This window comes from Diorhabda sublineata, chromosome X, assembly GCF_026230105.1.
Source record: "Diorhabda sublineata isolate icDioSubl1.1 chromosome X, icDioSubl1.1, whole genome shotgun sequence".
Taxonomy (NCBI): Eukaryota; Metazoa; Arthropoda; class Insecta; order Coleoptera; family Chrysomelidae; genus Diorhabda; species Diorhabda sublineata.
The window spans coordinates 33,920,265-33,934,907 of NC_079485.1; the positions used below are offsets into that span (position 1 = coordinate 33,920,265).

At 30.5% G+C, this 14,643-nt stretch overlaps 1 protein-coding gene across 1 annotated transcript; it reads right to left on the minus strand.

Annotated features, from left to right (window-relative positions):
* Nucleotides 1-507: 507 nt before the first annotated feature.
* Nucleotides 508-10,515, minus strand: LOC130451216 (uncharacterized). The gene is made up of 2 exons (XM_056790095.1): nt 10,393-10,515; nt 508-1,002 (listed from the first exon to the last, which is right to left on the minus strand). Exons 1-2 carry the CDS (start codon nt 10,448-10,450, stop codon nt 617-619), a joined length of 444 nt encoding a protein of 147 aa, XP_056646073.1. The 5' UTR covers nt 10,451-10,515; the 3' UTR covers nt 508-616.
* Nucleotides 10,516-14,643: the final 4,128 nt, after the last annotated feature.

Here is a 14,643-nt window from a genome sequence, read left to right on the forward strand (position 1 = left end):
ATATCGTAGTAGGATCTACAATAGGCATTTTTTAGGACCGTCTGCAGCTTGAACTCAAAATTAAGGGTATAAGACCAGTTTTTACAATTGACCAATACCTAGCAAAAATATTCTATTTAACAGTGTGGCATATCTCCTTTCCCTCCAAATTATGTATCTGTATATCACTGGAGAATCATTCGCTATTATTGAATAAATATTGTAAGTGCTTCCGTGATTTGAAGCACGTATTATTCAAAAGATGAAGTGTAGATCATATTCCTATCTAAATTGAGTTAAAATTAGGATTCTGCCTTGTTTAGCTTGTTCGTCGAATTTCATCAGTCTCAAAGTTTATACTCTATTTTATCGCCATTTCTTGATTAAACGACTCAAGAAAAAAGGGTTTCTTCTAGTGTATAGAAACGTATAGACTGTAATGTAACCTTTCAGCCTATTATGTCGTTATTATAATTATTTAATAATCCGTAAATTTCAGAGAAGAAAATTTAAAGAAATAGAGTAATACCCTTAGAATTAATGTATATTGTATATTTCAATTTGAAGTCTTTACAAATATTTCATATATGTACATATAATGATTAATAAATATAAACTGATTATTTTTTCACAATATCTATAATCTATGAATTCTCTGGATATTACTCTGAAGTTTGTCGTTTTTGTTTAATTCTTTCTGCAAGATGTTAATCTGATTATCTGCATCTTGATCATCAGCGATTGAATCAAAATCTGACTCCAATGAGAATTTGTCAATCTCGGAAAACTTTATATTTTCTGGAAGTTTATCTTTGATTGATACGCTGGCACCATTCGGCTTTTCATCTAAGGACCTCCCAAAAGTTATTTTATTATTTTTTTGCGCGTAGAAATTGAATGCCTCCGCAAGATCGTGACTAATTTCGTCGAGAGGTGTGTCACCTGGTCTTATATAAACCGGAATTCGACCAGGATTCTCTAAAATTAACTGTTTGGATGTCTGGACGATTGTTGGTTTACTCTCTGAAAAATTTAACAATATTTGATAAACTGATTATTACACAAGAAAATATGGTACATATCCATATTTATTGATTTTCTTGAGTCAATTTCATAATTACATTTTATATCACGTGTACAAGGTATATTTCCAAGTATATTTAATTGCGAAGTTTCATATTGTATAACATGCTTTAAAATTTAATTACTACCAATAATTAATAAATGGCACTGGCTAAGAAAATTGAGGTATTCGATAAAGATCTGATATTGAAAAAGGATAATGTATGACAGTATGGTAAATATCGAGATGAATATTTTTGAGTAAGGAGTTTTTTCATAAACATTTTTTTACTAAAAAAAAATTTGTATAATTGTATTTGTATGAATTTTCGTACCATAAAAAAAGTACAGAAGAAATAGAACTACCACTTACTCATAAACCAGTCGTTATAGTATGCTAAATAATTGTTATCAGTAACAAAAAATATTGTTAAAACTGAAGTTTTTAGATTTGAAGTGGAGTCATGCCATGTTTGCATGATGCTCTTATCTTCACTCAAAGTAATACTAAAAAAAAATTCAACATGCTCTAATGAACGAAACGAAAAAGTTTTTGATGCATAATCCTTTTCTGCAAAAAATTTCAAAAATGATAGATTGGATCTATAGAAGAATAATGAAACATTATCAGAATTACAACATTATTTTCATAATAATATTATTATTATTTTCTGAAAATAATGACCATTATTTAAACGCAAACCTGTATCCTACGACGTCGGGTCAAAAAGTCCGTGACTTATTATATGAAACATAAGTTTGTAAATAGAAAATAATTTTATATTTCAAAATCTTCTCCTAATAATTCATCAGGTAAAAAAATAGTCATTCTGGCTAAAGCAGAGGAATAGGTTTTCCGAAGGAACAATTTTTAGTGTAATTTAACGATTTTTTGCGAATTAAATTGAACATATGTGCAACACCATGAAAGTACATTGCCCTGGTGCAAAAATAAGTCAAATCCTCATTTAATCCAGCCAAAAAATTGGCAAAATCATTTTACGTTTCTGAAGATAGTCAATGTAAGTAGAATAAATCGTGTACATTCCTAAAAATGACTTTGTTAGCTGATAAACTATCCTTGAACACCTTTGGGTCGATTTACCCCGAGATACCACCTATTTATTCACTGGAATATGATAAATCAACGTTTTTGGAATTCATACACTCCTACGTAGTTGTTACACTATTGCGATTGTAGTCGATTGTGAACAAACGTAAAAACCATTTTATAGAAAGCTTTTCCAGACTCAAGGGATAAGTCGTGACTACGTGAGATGCACGTTCAATATCTGATCGGCCAACGCCAGTGGCTAGTTACACTTGAGGTCCATTTTCTCCTTAAAATATGAGGTAGTCTGTTACGAATTAAATGGTGCAAGTAGTTTAAATCTTAACAGGAATCAGAGGCCTGTTGCAAATGCAATTAAAATAAGAGAAATTCAGAAAATGACGGACATTTTGACCCGCCCTCGTGTCTATTTATGACAGAGATTCCTATGAATTATTCTCAACTAATCAACTTGAAATTGAATACTAGTTGTTAGTATCGATTTACAACGTTCTAGGACATTTTCAGATCTCTAACCGCCATCTGCTCTTCTCCAAAAGTCCATTTCGGTCGCCATTAGCATTTTCCCCGTTGACTGTTTTATCTACCACACTTCGCTGTCATATGTTATAATACTTCTAAAGGATCATGTTATAAATCCGAGGTTTATTGGCATTTGATATTTTTTGGTCCCTTAATATTCCATTCATCATAAATATAGCTATTCTGCCCTGTATATTTCTCTCTTTGATTGCTGTGTGGAGTGTTCCATCTTCCTTGCGGTGTTTTATTTCTATCTCGTTCCCCAGATCGATGTCTTTTGCTATCACTTCGATGCATATACATTCAGTTTTTTTCTATATTCACTTAGAGACCCCATTTCCTGTACTCTTCTATGAGTTTTAGAGTCATTCAGCATAAATCGTCATGATCCTGTGCTATCACTATTTGAAGTTCGGCGAATCAAACCGTGTGTATTGTAGTATTATCACTGAGAGGTATCCCTCTGCATTTTCACTTTCAGATTTTGAATGCCTGCTACAAGTAGATCGTGAATAAAGTTGGAGAGAGGCAACACCCTTGTATTAAACCTGTAGTGAATGTAAACCAATAAGTTAAATCCCAGTTTGCTTTAGTTTACACAATATAGGTGAACTGTAGATCTGCCGGACCTGAAACCAGCCTGTTCTCCCACCACGACTTCTTATAATATTCTATTTCAGTTTAGGTTTGCAGTATTTTTCCGTTCTGTACTGTACTGTACTGATCACACCAATACCATTCTTGTGGATTATTGACATTATGAAGATTTTCCATTCAGACTGGATGCCGATGGAGATGCCGAAAATTTCGGAAAAACAAAAAAATAGGACGGTGTACAGTTATAAGACAAAGAAAACTGGAGAAAAGCTAAAATAATGATAAGTATCATGAAATAAATGAGTAAAAAGTTAACCAAATTCGTTGCGAACATCAAGAAATCACGGGAGGGACAAAAAAATGAAGAAATTGAGGAACTAAAAATAAAACAACAAAAGCTAGAGGAAGGAAATGAAAAAATGAAAAAAGCAATGATGGACTTGGATAACAGGTTGGAGAGGCTACAGTATGAAAAAAGAAAAAAGAACGTGGTATTACAAGGATTACAAATAGACAGAGAAGACCGTGTAGAAATTAAAAGTGAAAAATTTTTTGAAAAAAGAAATTGCAAGTCAAGACAGTAGTAGAAAGTGTAATAAAGCTGGTAAAATCAACCTGCTTAGTGCTGGTAGAAGAAGAAGAAGAAGAAAAGTGGAGATGCAAAAATGAAATCGAGAAGCTGGAAAAACAAAATACAGGCACAAATTCGCTCATACAAAAATTAGCAAAGATGACATTTACACACATTTACACCACATTAATTGGAAAGTACAGTAAAAAGAATGAGAGTAGTAAAAGATTGATTAACTTTTCAGCAGAGATGAGACTTGTTACTGTTAACACCAAATTCGACTACAAAGATGTTCAAAAAGGAACGTGGCTAAACCCAAACGGACAGGATTGTAACCAAATAGGTACTTGGCTGATTCAAAGTCAGTTCATGAAAAAGGTAAACAATGTACATAAGTATCGAGGAGCAGAGCGGATATTGATTATTCTTTAATAATAGCGAAAATCAAGAAAAAAACTACTAAGAAAAAGAAAAAAAACAATACCAATAAAAAATTTCGAATGAAGAAATTTAGAGAAAATAAAACAATGAAAATAAGATACGCAGAAGGAATTAGAAAAACACTAACTCAAATAGAGAACCTTAATATGAACAATGAATTGAAACACATGGAGGAAACCATAAGGAAAGCGGCAAATAAAATAATACAAAAGAAAGCAAAAAAGAAAAAGAGGGAAGAAAGAGATTAAGATAAGAAACAGTACGAAGAGCAGCGAAGAATAGCAAAAAAGGTGTGCAGAGCAAAAAAGAGACAGGATAAAATACATTAAAGATAGATTTGTAAATGAGGAGATAAAGAAAAAGAATTTGGAAATAATAGAAGAACGAGGCATCAAAAAACAATTTTCATTACAAGGAAATCAGTTAACATAATAACAGATAAAGACGAAATTCTGGAAAGGTGGAAGGAGTACTTTTAAGAAATTTTAAATACAGAATATAAAGAAGAAACAAATTAAATCGTCACAAATTCGCAACAAAACGAAACAAAAATATCAGCACCAACCAAGGAAGAAGTAGCAGAAATAATAAAAAGCCAAGAAAATGACAAATACCCTGGAAAAAACGAAATTTATTCGGAATTTATAAAATATGGATGTGGCGCTGTAGCAATATACGAAAAAGGATAAAAAATAATAGCGAAGTGTTACATCGGAAAATATAAGAATATTGAGAAACTCTGCTAGGAGAATATCAGTGCGGATTTTAAATTGGAAGATCATTAACAAACCATATATTCACTCTTAAGCATTCTTAAGTAGACACATAGTATAGGGCAAGTATATAATTGTTGATATTCGCAATTTTCATCGACTTCCAAAAAGCATACATAAGATACAGTTAAAAGAAAAAATATTTACCAAATAATGAGAGACCTGAAATATATATATATATATATATATATATATATATATATATATATATATATATATTACAGGGTGATTCATTAAGAATGTCCAATCTCTGAACTGTAGATTCTAGACCTCAAATTTTAAAATTGGCAATTTCACGTTTTTTTAGCATGAGGAATCATAATTTGCACTCTAATTTAATATTGCTAATAGAGGGCGCTAGTTACACTTGTTTGTGTTAATTAAATCAAAGTGAACTTTTTTTGGGCTAAACTTACAACTAAAATAATAAAAAAATATTAAAAGGCATTAAATTCTACAAAAAAAGTTACTCTTCTTTGATTCGTGTAACTCAATCAGTTATCGAGTTATTTGCTTCTAAAAAGTTCAATAAATTTTAATTTTTTCATAAAAAAATTTTATTATTCCTTAAATATGTAACAATAACAAATTTGTAAATAAAAATAAAAAACTGTACCGAAATCTTTACAACCGCTTAGGTGAAATAGGGTCTTTACGCTCTGAAACTGAGCACGGTGCTACAAAAAAAAATCACTGCCGATGAAGATGAAATTTTAATTTTTGTTACAGAGAATCCAGATATCAGTACTCACCGATTAAGTATGCAAACAGGTATAAGCCAATTATCTATTTTTAGAATACTGAAGAGGGAAAAATTGCATCCATATCATTACACTCCTGTTCAGAATTTATTACCTCAAGATTTACCTAAGTGTCTACAATTTGCCCATTTTTTGCAAGATAAACAAAATGTTAACCCAGATTTTCTGGATACAATTCTTTTTTCTAATGAGACAACATTTACCAGACGAGGAATATTTAATTATAAAAATAATCATTTGTGGGATTCTGAAAATCCACATGCTATGAGGGAAACACATTTTCAGCACGAGTTTAAGGTTAACATTTGGTGTGGTGTAATATGTGGGTATTTAATAGGTCCTTTTGAACTGCCAACCAATTTAAATGGACCTCTTTATTTAGATTTTCTTCAAGAACATTTGCACGAATTACTAGAGGATATACCTTTCGCTTTAAGACAATATATGTGGTTTTTGCACGACGGAGCCCCACCACATTATTCTGTACAAGTTCATCAATACTTAAACGAATAGTTTCCGCATCGATGGATTGGTCGTGGAAGTGAGTTTGCTTGGCCACCAAGAGGCCCTGATTTAAATCCTTTCGATTTTTCAATTTGGTCGTAAATGAAGGCATTAGTTTACAAAGAAAAAATTTCTTCTCTTCCACAACAATAGAAGAAGCCGCGGATGTAATTAAAAATAATAGACAAGGATTATTTCATATTAAGAGATTTTTACGAAAGTGGATCATAAAGTGTATTGAAGTAAATGGTGGACATTTTGAGCATTTGCTTTGAAGTTTTTTATTTTCGTTTACTAATTTGTTATTGTTACATATTTAAGGGATAATAAATTTTTTTTATGAAAAAATTAAAATTTATTGAACTTTTTAGAAGCGAATAACTCGATAACCGATTGAGTTACACGAATCAAAGAAAAGTAACTTTTTTTGTAGAATTTAACGCTTTTTAATATTTTTTAATATTTTAGTTGTAAGTTTAGCCCAAAAAAAGTTTACTTTGATTTAACACATTACACAAACAAGTGTAACTAGCGCCCTCTATTAGCAATGTTAAATTAGAGTGCAAATTATGATTCCTAATGCCAAAAAACGTAAAATTGCCAATTTTCAAAGAGAAATTCGAGGTCTAGAATCTACAGTTCAGAGATTGGACATTCTTAATGAATCATGTATATATATATATATATATATATATATATATATATATATATATATATATATATATAAAACAGGGAGGACCTGTATCTACTACCTTGTTCAACATAATACTGAAAAGGATATGATGTCATAATCTTAATAACTGGTGAAAAAAAATTGAAAAAGACGTGCAGGGCTTTTATATTAGTGCATAAGTAGCGAACCTAAGAGTAAATGAGGTGAAATCCAGGTTCGTAAAAATGACGCATTTCAAAACGCGTGAAACAAATCTTAGAATAGAATAACGTGCACAAAAAATAATTGAACTCTAGGAAGTCCAGACTTACGTCTACCTTAAAATACTTATCAAAGATAATGACGATGAAGAAGAGAACATAGAAGGAAGCAAACAGTTAGGAAAAATAACCAGGATACTAATCTCCAAGAACATATTCCAAAAAACTAAGCTACATCTATTTCAGTCATCAGACCGACAGTCCTTCATACAATTAAAATGTGTATACTAGATAAAACGGAGAAAAACAAATTATATGGGAAAGAAATTTACTAAATAAAAAGGACAAACCAGGAAATAAAGAACCTGGATGGTGAACAAAAAATTAGTAAAATAAGATCCTGCAAACTAGGATGGCTAAAACACTTAGAAAAAATGCTAGAATCATGAACGACAGAAAAATGACTAATATAAATATGGTATTGACACGTAAAAAAGGAAGACCCAGAAAGAGATGGTATGCGGAGGTGCAAGGAGATCTAAGCCTGGATTATAGAGTAATGGGAAGAATCTATCAAATTACTGAATTACTAGAATAAAAGTAGATATTAATAATGTAATTAATATTATTATGGTTCATTTACTACCAAGATTAATACGAATGGTGGAGTTCTAGCCATCTTTCAGAAACGTACAAATTGATTCGTACTTTGAATATAAACGATATATTCACCTTGCAAGGAAGAAATACACTTAAAAAAGGCAGCATAACTTAGAAAATATGATTAGCACAGTTTATTGACAATAATCAGTAGGTACAAGACCAATATTTGATATAAGAAAAGTCTAAAATGCTGTTCTTAACTTTTCTTGATTTCCTTCATAACGTAAAAGCTTATCAATATATTGTAATAATGAATATAATCATCAATAGACTATTACCTTTAAAGTATGAAACATGTTATTTGGATTGGTGAACTAATTACTTTGAAGCATAAAGTGATCAATACTATGATTAATTCCCATTCACAATATACGATAAACATCTGACTGCAGTATGACTAAAGCGTTTACATTTTTGTTTAAATTTGAACAATATTGTTATCGTGATTCAAAATATTACTGCTTATTGTTACGAACCAGAATAATTCCAAATGATATAAACGCTATGAACCTAATTATTTATAAGAATAAATACTGCAAATGAACATTTTGTAATATAACTTTTCATACGTTCACTGATATAATTTTTCACACGTTCACTAATGAAAAAAATATATTAGCAAGATTTGTATAATTTTTGTTGTGTCAATTTTATCTATCTTTCATGTCTTCGATTATTATCCAATGACGAATCATCAGGAACATTCAGAGGTTTTCATGCCAATATCATTCCGCAAGTTTGAGTATCATTTTCGTATAAATTAGTATTAAGCTGGTTTGGTTAGTCTAACAATGTAGAGACTACAAACACAAACCTATTGTAGTATCTCACATCTGCCCATCTTTAAAATTTCTTTATACAGGAGCAATTTAGTTACTTATATTTTCATTTGAAAATGTTGTATTTGATAATAGGATCGGTTAGGGTCCTAAATTTCAATTTTGTAATGAAGATTCTGTCTTCATTTTTATAGTAATCCACAGAGCTTTACCGTATCAAACACCTATTAGAGTACAAAAGCACTGATTTTTTTTATTGAAATATTCAATTTTTTACAACGATTGTCCCACTAACGATTGTTAGTATCAGGTCTGTATGTTTGTTCCGCTATCATGATTATTTTCGAATAATGCGATTACTCTTCGATGTGAATGTTATCGAAAAACGTTACTTTTTACTTCACTCATACGAATGATCAATGATCAATCAAATGAATATATGTAACTTATTAATCGATTTATCGCACTCTCAACTGTATGGCCGATCTGAATGCTACCTTTGGGAGAGTACGGAGGCGAGTCTCTTTAATCCTGGCAATTTCGGAAAAATCCATTTCTCTATTCTACTTTAAACGCATAAAAAATACATCCGACTAATAATCGAATATATAGTAAACGTCTTTTTCACTCGACCCAATCACCTTCTTAAAAGGCTCTTGTCTTGTGAGCAGTGAAACCTCAGTTGCTGCCAATATAAAAGCCTATTCAGTACCGTATATATATATATATATATATATATATATATATATATATATATATATATATATATATATATAAATATATATATTGTAGCAATCTAAACAACGACCTGCAAGCTCTATACGTGATTCGTACTGTTAAATCAAGCAACAACAAAACATTGTGTTCACCCCTTACACTACTAGACCTAGTCCCTTTTAAACACAAGAAAAAACTTCTCCCACCGGTCTTGCAAATTTTCTGCGTTTTCCCTGTCACATGCACTCGTTCACAAACAGCGGAAGACAGCCGCAGCAATATTCGCCCTTCCGCCTAGTCAATACACCCAACAGCGCTTTGATTCATCAAGCAATTTTGTTTTGTTGTTTTATTCTTTCTTCAAACTCCTAACTGTTATTCCTCGCTCGATAAGTAGTGAATATATACACTAAGCGAGCGCTACACCAAAAGAAACTAAAACAAAACATATCTCACATAAAAATTTCCCTATTCACCCCAAAAACAAGTCAAAACGAACTTTTCTCTCTCATTAATCGAAGCATTCAATCCCATAATCTTTTAGTTCTGTAGCCTTTTTGTAAATTACAAAACTCTCAATTTAGGGTCCATACATTGTGATCAATATCTGAAGTTTGGGGGTACTTATGTTACCATCAAAGACATTAGTTAGTAATTGGAATCTATCGAACACCCAGTGAAAATAGAATTTTAGTATTAATTAATAGATTATACTTTTTTATTTGATAATTTTAAGGTAATTTATCAATGAGGATCCCAATACTCATATTCATACTGTTGCTAAAATCTCTTTTACTTAGGACTTTTATACCTAAAATTTAAGTCACAAATCTGCATAATAATTTATGTATTAATTAAAATTCTTCTTCATTACAATTTACTATCATAATTCTAAAAAAATGGAAAATAATATGATAAATAATTGATTCTGCAAATTAAACGAAATTTTAATTTCAACCCCAATAAAAATTGAAATGTCTATCGTACCTAATCATTCCCTTTTTTGTAATATATTTTAACAAACACACAAGTTACTTTTATGAAAATAAATATTTTCTAGGTTAGTTCTAGTACACACCGGTAATTTTGGTAAAGATGAGGGAGATGGAGAATAACGCCAACATCCGAGTGAACATCTTAAAATCTTTGGCTGAGTAAATTTCAATAGACAACCAACACTGTGAGAATCACCGAATGACTGGCCATTGACTCTCGGAGAACCTTATATATGTGTGCTTGCTAGGTGGTTCTATGGAATTAGGCCAGACAAAATCCATATTAATCCAAAAAAACTCATTTTTCGCAGATGTGTATTTTTGTATTACACTTTGTATTTATGTTGATATAAAATGAGACAGGTCGGATTTTTAATATAATAATAATATATACCTTATCAAGTAAACACACTGCTACATTTTCTACACAATTTTATGCTTTTTATACATAAGCCGTTGTACGTATACCTAACTTCCTGAACCGTTCTCTTACATCATCACTCTATCAACATATGAAATATTTCAATATGTCACAACAGTGACAGTACCTTGATCAAAAATATCATTAGTTAATTAAGTGAGAAGTAGCCGAAAATTAAAGAACGTCCTTAAGTAAAAAAGAAAACTAAAGGCTTTTCTATTAATAAAATAAAGCTTGTCCCAATTGAAAAAAAAACGAGATATCGATCAAATTGTATGCTTTACTTCATTACATTTAATCCAGATAGTGTTTTCACAAACGTTAGTTGGTTACCATAGTTGAAATCTGCCTTGATAGCAAATACAAATTGTTCCAAGACATAAACAAATTCATTTCTCATAATAATTTTGTAGACTGGCCTATAATATTCGATACGAGGCACATAGTTGAATGTATGTATCGCAAACGGTAATAAATTTTGACTTTTTTCACCTGGTCCCGTTTTTAATTGATTCATGTTTTTTACCAATTTTTTTAATCTCAATATACTCAAATCTAAAAGAATTCGGCCGAGGTGAGCAACTGTCTATGCATGAATTCGCTCTCCACTATTATACTGAAAAATTTGCATTAAAATTGTGGTTAAAAAAAATAACGGTAAATAGACCTGCCAATCATTATTTTTATCCGGAATTTATAATTTTTTCATATACATACATCTAATAACCAAGCCAACTTATCCATGAGATGAATTCTAGGAAATGTGGATTTAATCATCAAAACCACATAATATCACATAAAATTCATTTTAGAAGTTTTTGTCTAAAAAATGTTAGGAATATAAAATAGAAATATTATTCAATAACAAACTTTATAACTGGCACAGTCAGTAGGATATATGTAAATATTTTTTTAAGATAACTGCTTATTATTTCTGCAATTATTAAGTGTTTAATCAGGAATTTGCTGTTGAAATAGCCGTTATAGATAGAAGAATCAATGGATACTAAAATTAAATTATTTTGACCTGCGGTAATATGAACGACACAATTTGCTAACGAGAAAAGATTTGACAAGGTCTAGTCTAATGTTAACTTGACCGACCAAAAATTTACAGAACGATTTTTTTCTTTGAATGCTAGAGAATATTTATGAAACGACATCTCCGGAATAATAGAAACTATAAAAATATCGAACAATAATGAATCGAGAAATTCATAAATTATTGTAAAACATGCTTGAAAAATAAAAATGATCGGAAACCTCCAAATGTACAGTTTAATATGACTTTTGAATATATTCTTATTGATGTTCTCAGAATTTCTCATACATTCACAGTTCATCAAATGTCACATTGACCCCTTCGCTCTTAACGATTCTACTACATTATAATTAAAACAACAAGGAGGCTAGCAAACAAATTCATAAACCACTTAGCAGCACAAAGTAAGCATAATTAATAAAGTTATCAAAAAGTGTCAAGAGCCTGTCGACTATTCGAATCAAAAAGTACAAGAGCAGTAAATTTAGCGATGAAAAACACTGCCCTAATTTAAAAAAGCAGAAATAATTATTGGAAACAAAATGGGATGCTTATCACTAAAGTATAATTAGAAAATATCAAATTAATTCGGATGTTTTACAGGGCCAAGGTGAAGAGAGCACATATATTGATTCTCAAAACAATTTTAAAAAGTGCCAAAGAAATAAGTGTGACACCATTAGAAAATTCGAGTTATGTTTTTTACCGTTTTAGAATAAAATACAAACCAGCAGATATTTTTTAGTAATTTTATTTTTACTTAAAAGCCTGAAATCTAATCCATTTTCCTTTATAATTGACACGAATATCAACGCACATTTGACTGGATGCTGAATTCCATTTTCAAAGAATTCTGCCACTTATCTTAACAACTATTTCAGTACCGCAATTTTGAAAACGTCATCGTTGTTGTGACGTTCTCCGCGCAGGTTTTCCATCAAATTGAGGAACATGTGGTAGTAATTGGACATTAGATTGAGCCTCTAGAAAAGAATTATTAATGACGAATAAAATCCACTGAACAAATAAATTTTGGGTTCGATTAGCTGCATGTGTTGCATAGTACGGAGAATCAAAAAAGCCACCAGCAACACTGGTATGAACAAGATTCTACTTCAAGGAACAATTTTTCAATACATCTTTTCAGTGAACAACTCCCGATCAGTTGCCACGTCACGAGAAACAACATTCAAGAAGAGATCACGAACAAATAATCAATACCGGTATACCTAGTTATAATTCCAATATAATCAGTAACTATTACATCCCTCCACCGACACAACATAATTGCCAAAGTTCAATTGAGAACACTCATCAGTGTTCATACCCAAAAGGTACGAAATTTCAATTCAACATGTTAACACTAACCGCATGAAACTCTGTAAAAAATTCCAATGGTCTTTAAACCCAAAAATATATCTAGCTTTTTATTCTGAAGAACAGGGTAGCTTCGAGGATTATTATGTAGTGTTATATGACACCCAGTCTAGGAAGCATAGAATTATCTCGAAAACGTTTCTAATATAATTGATTACCTAACATTAATTCAATGAGTACTTATCTAGAACTTTAAAAATACATCCCCGAGTACTTAGTTGAAATTTTTGGTAGCAGTTCGCTGACTCATGGTACATGCATATTTTAGGCTGCAGTTGCCATTATAATTCGTCACTTTATGATTCAACATTTATACTTTGAATTGATGATTATTCAGAATTGCATATTTTTTAGTTTTAGTAAGATTTATTTTAGTATAGAAATTAATAAATAATAAATGAATTAATGATATTTAGGCGGTGGATTTTGTCATCTAAATATAGTTTCTAATGTCTTAATAAAGCATCTGTTCAAAATGTCACTTTTAGTGAACTAACCCTTAATTGGAGAGAAAGAAAAGTAATATTAAGTAATAGTATTATATATTCAGGTTAATATTCAGAAGCATAGATCCACGATCAGTGAGATAAAAATATAATAAGTAATTTTAAATTCTTGGTAATCTTGGAGTGTAAAATATAATCAATTGATCAAAGATTGAATATCCAATTTCTTTTTTTCCCATTATCATTAATTCAAAATAATTATTTTTCCTAATCGAATTCAATGGTAATCGTGACTTGATTACATGTTTTATTGTTTGTACCTTGCAATCAGTATAGTTGTAATTTTTTAAGCAAATCTAATGATTCATTCGGGCACCTTGCAGGTATTTAAGCCGGAGATGAACTTGTCTCAAGGTAAAATGTTTAATGTTACCGCAAATTTACTAATTGTCTAGATGTATCTATCAGCCCTGCTCTCTAGCCTAAGACTTGATAATGAATTTATCAAAGGAAACCTTAAGATCTACATTCGAAAAATAATTCTAACTATCTAACTATCGACGTATCCTTTTTATGTTCATGTAATTTAGCAGAAAGATAAATTACTCATTACATGTGACACAAACATTTCTGTACAACTCTTGATTAAAAAATTGAAAAATTTTTTCAGAAATCTATTTCATACTTTTCTGTATTCAAACAAAACTCCACAAATTTTTACGTCTTTATCGAAGCTTTGGACCAATAGCTCACAATTATTCGTTTCCGCTTAGCGAAAAGAGAATTGTTTTATTATAAGGGAGATAATTGTATGTTGATATTATATGATTTCTTCCTATTTTTCAAAAAACTGTGATCTTGGATATATTTTATCAAGTAGCATTATTTTATTAAAATCACTTTTATATGATGTCAGACGTGATTCAAGTAAAACATACTCATTAGTTGAAATTCAGTAGCTGTCAAAACGCATCAGTTTTTTATAAAAATATTCCCAGTGAATCGAAAATGTTTGAACTCTGGAAAAATGTGATATAATGATTTAGGA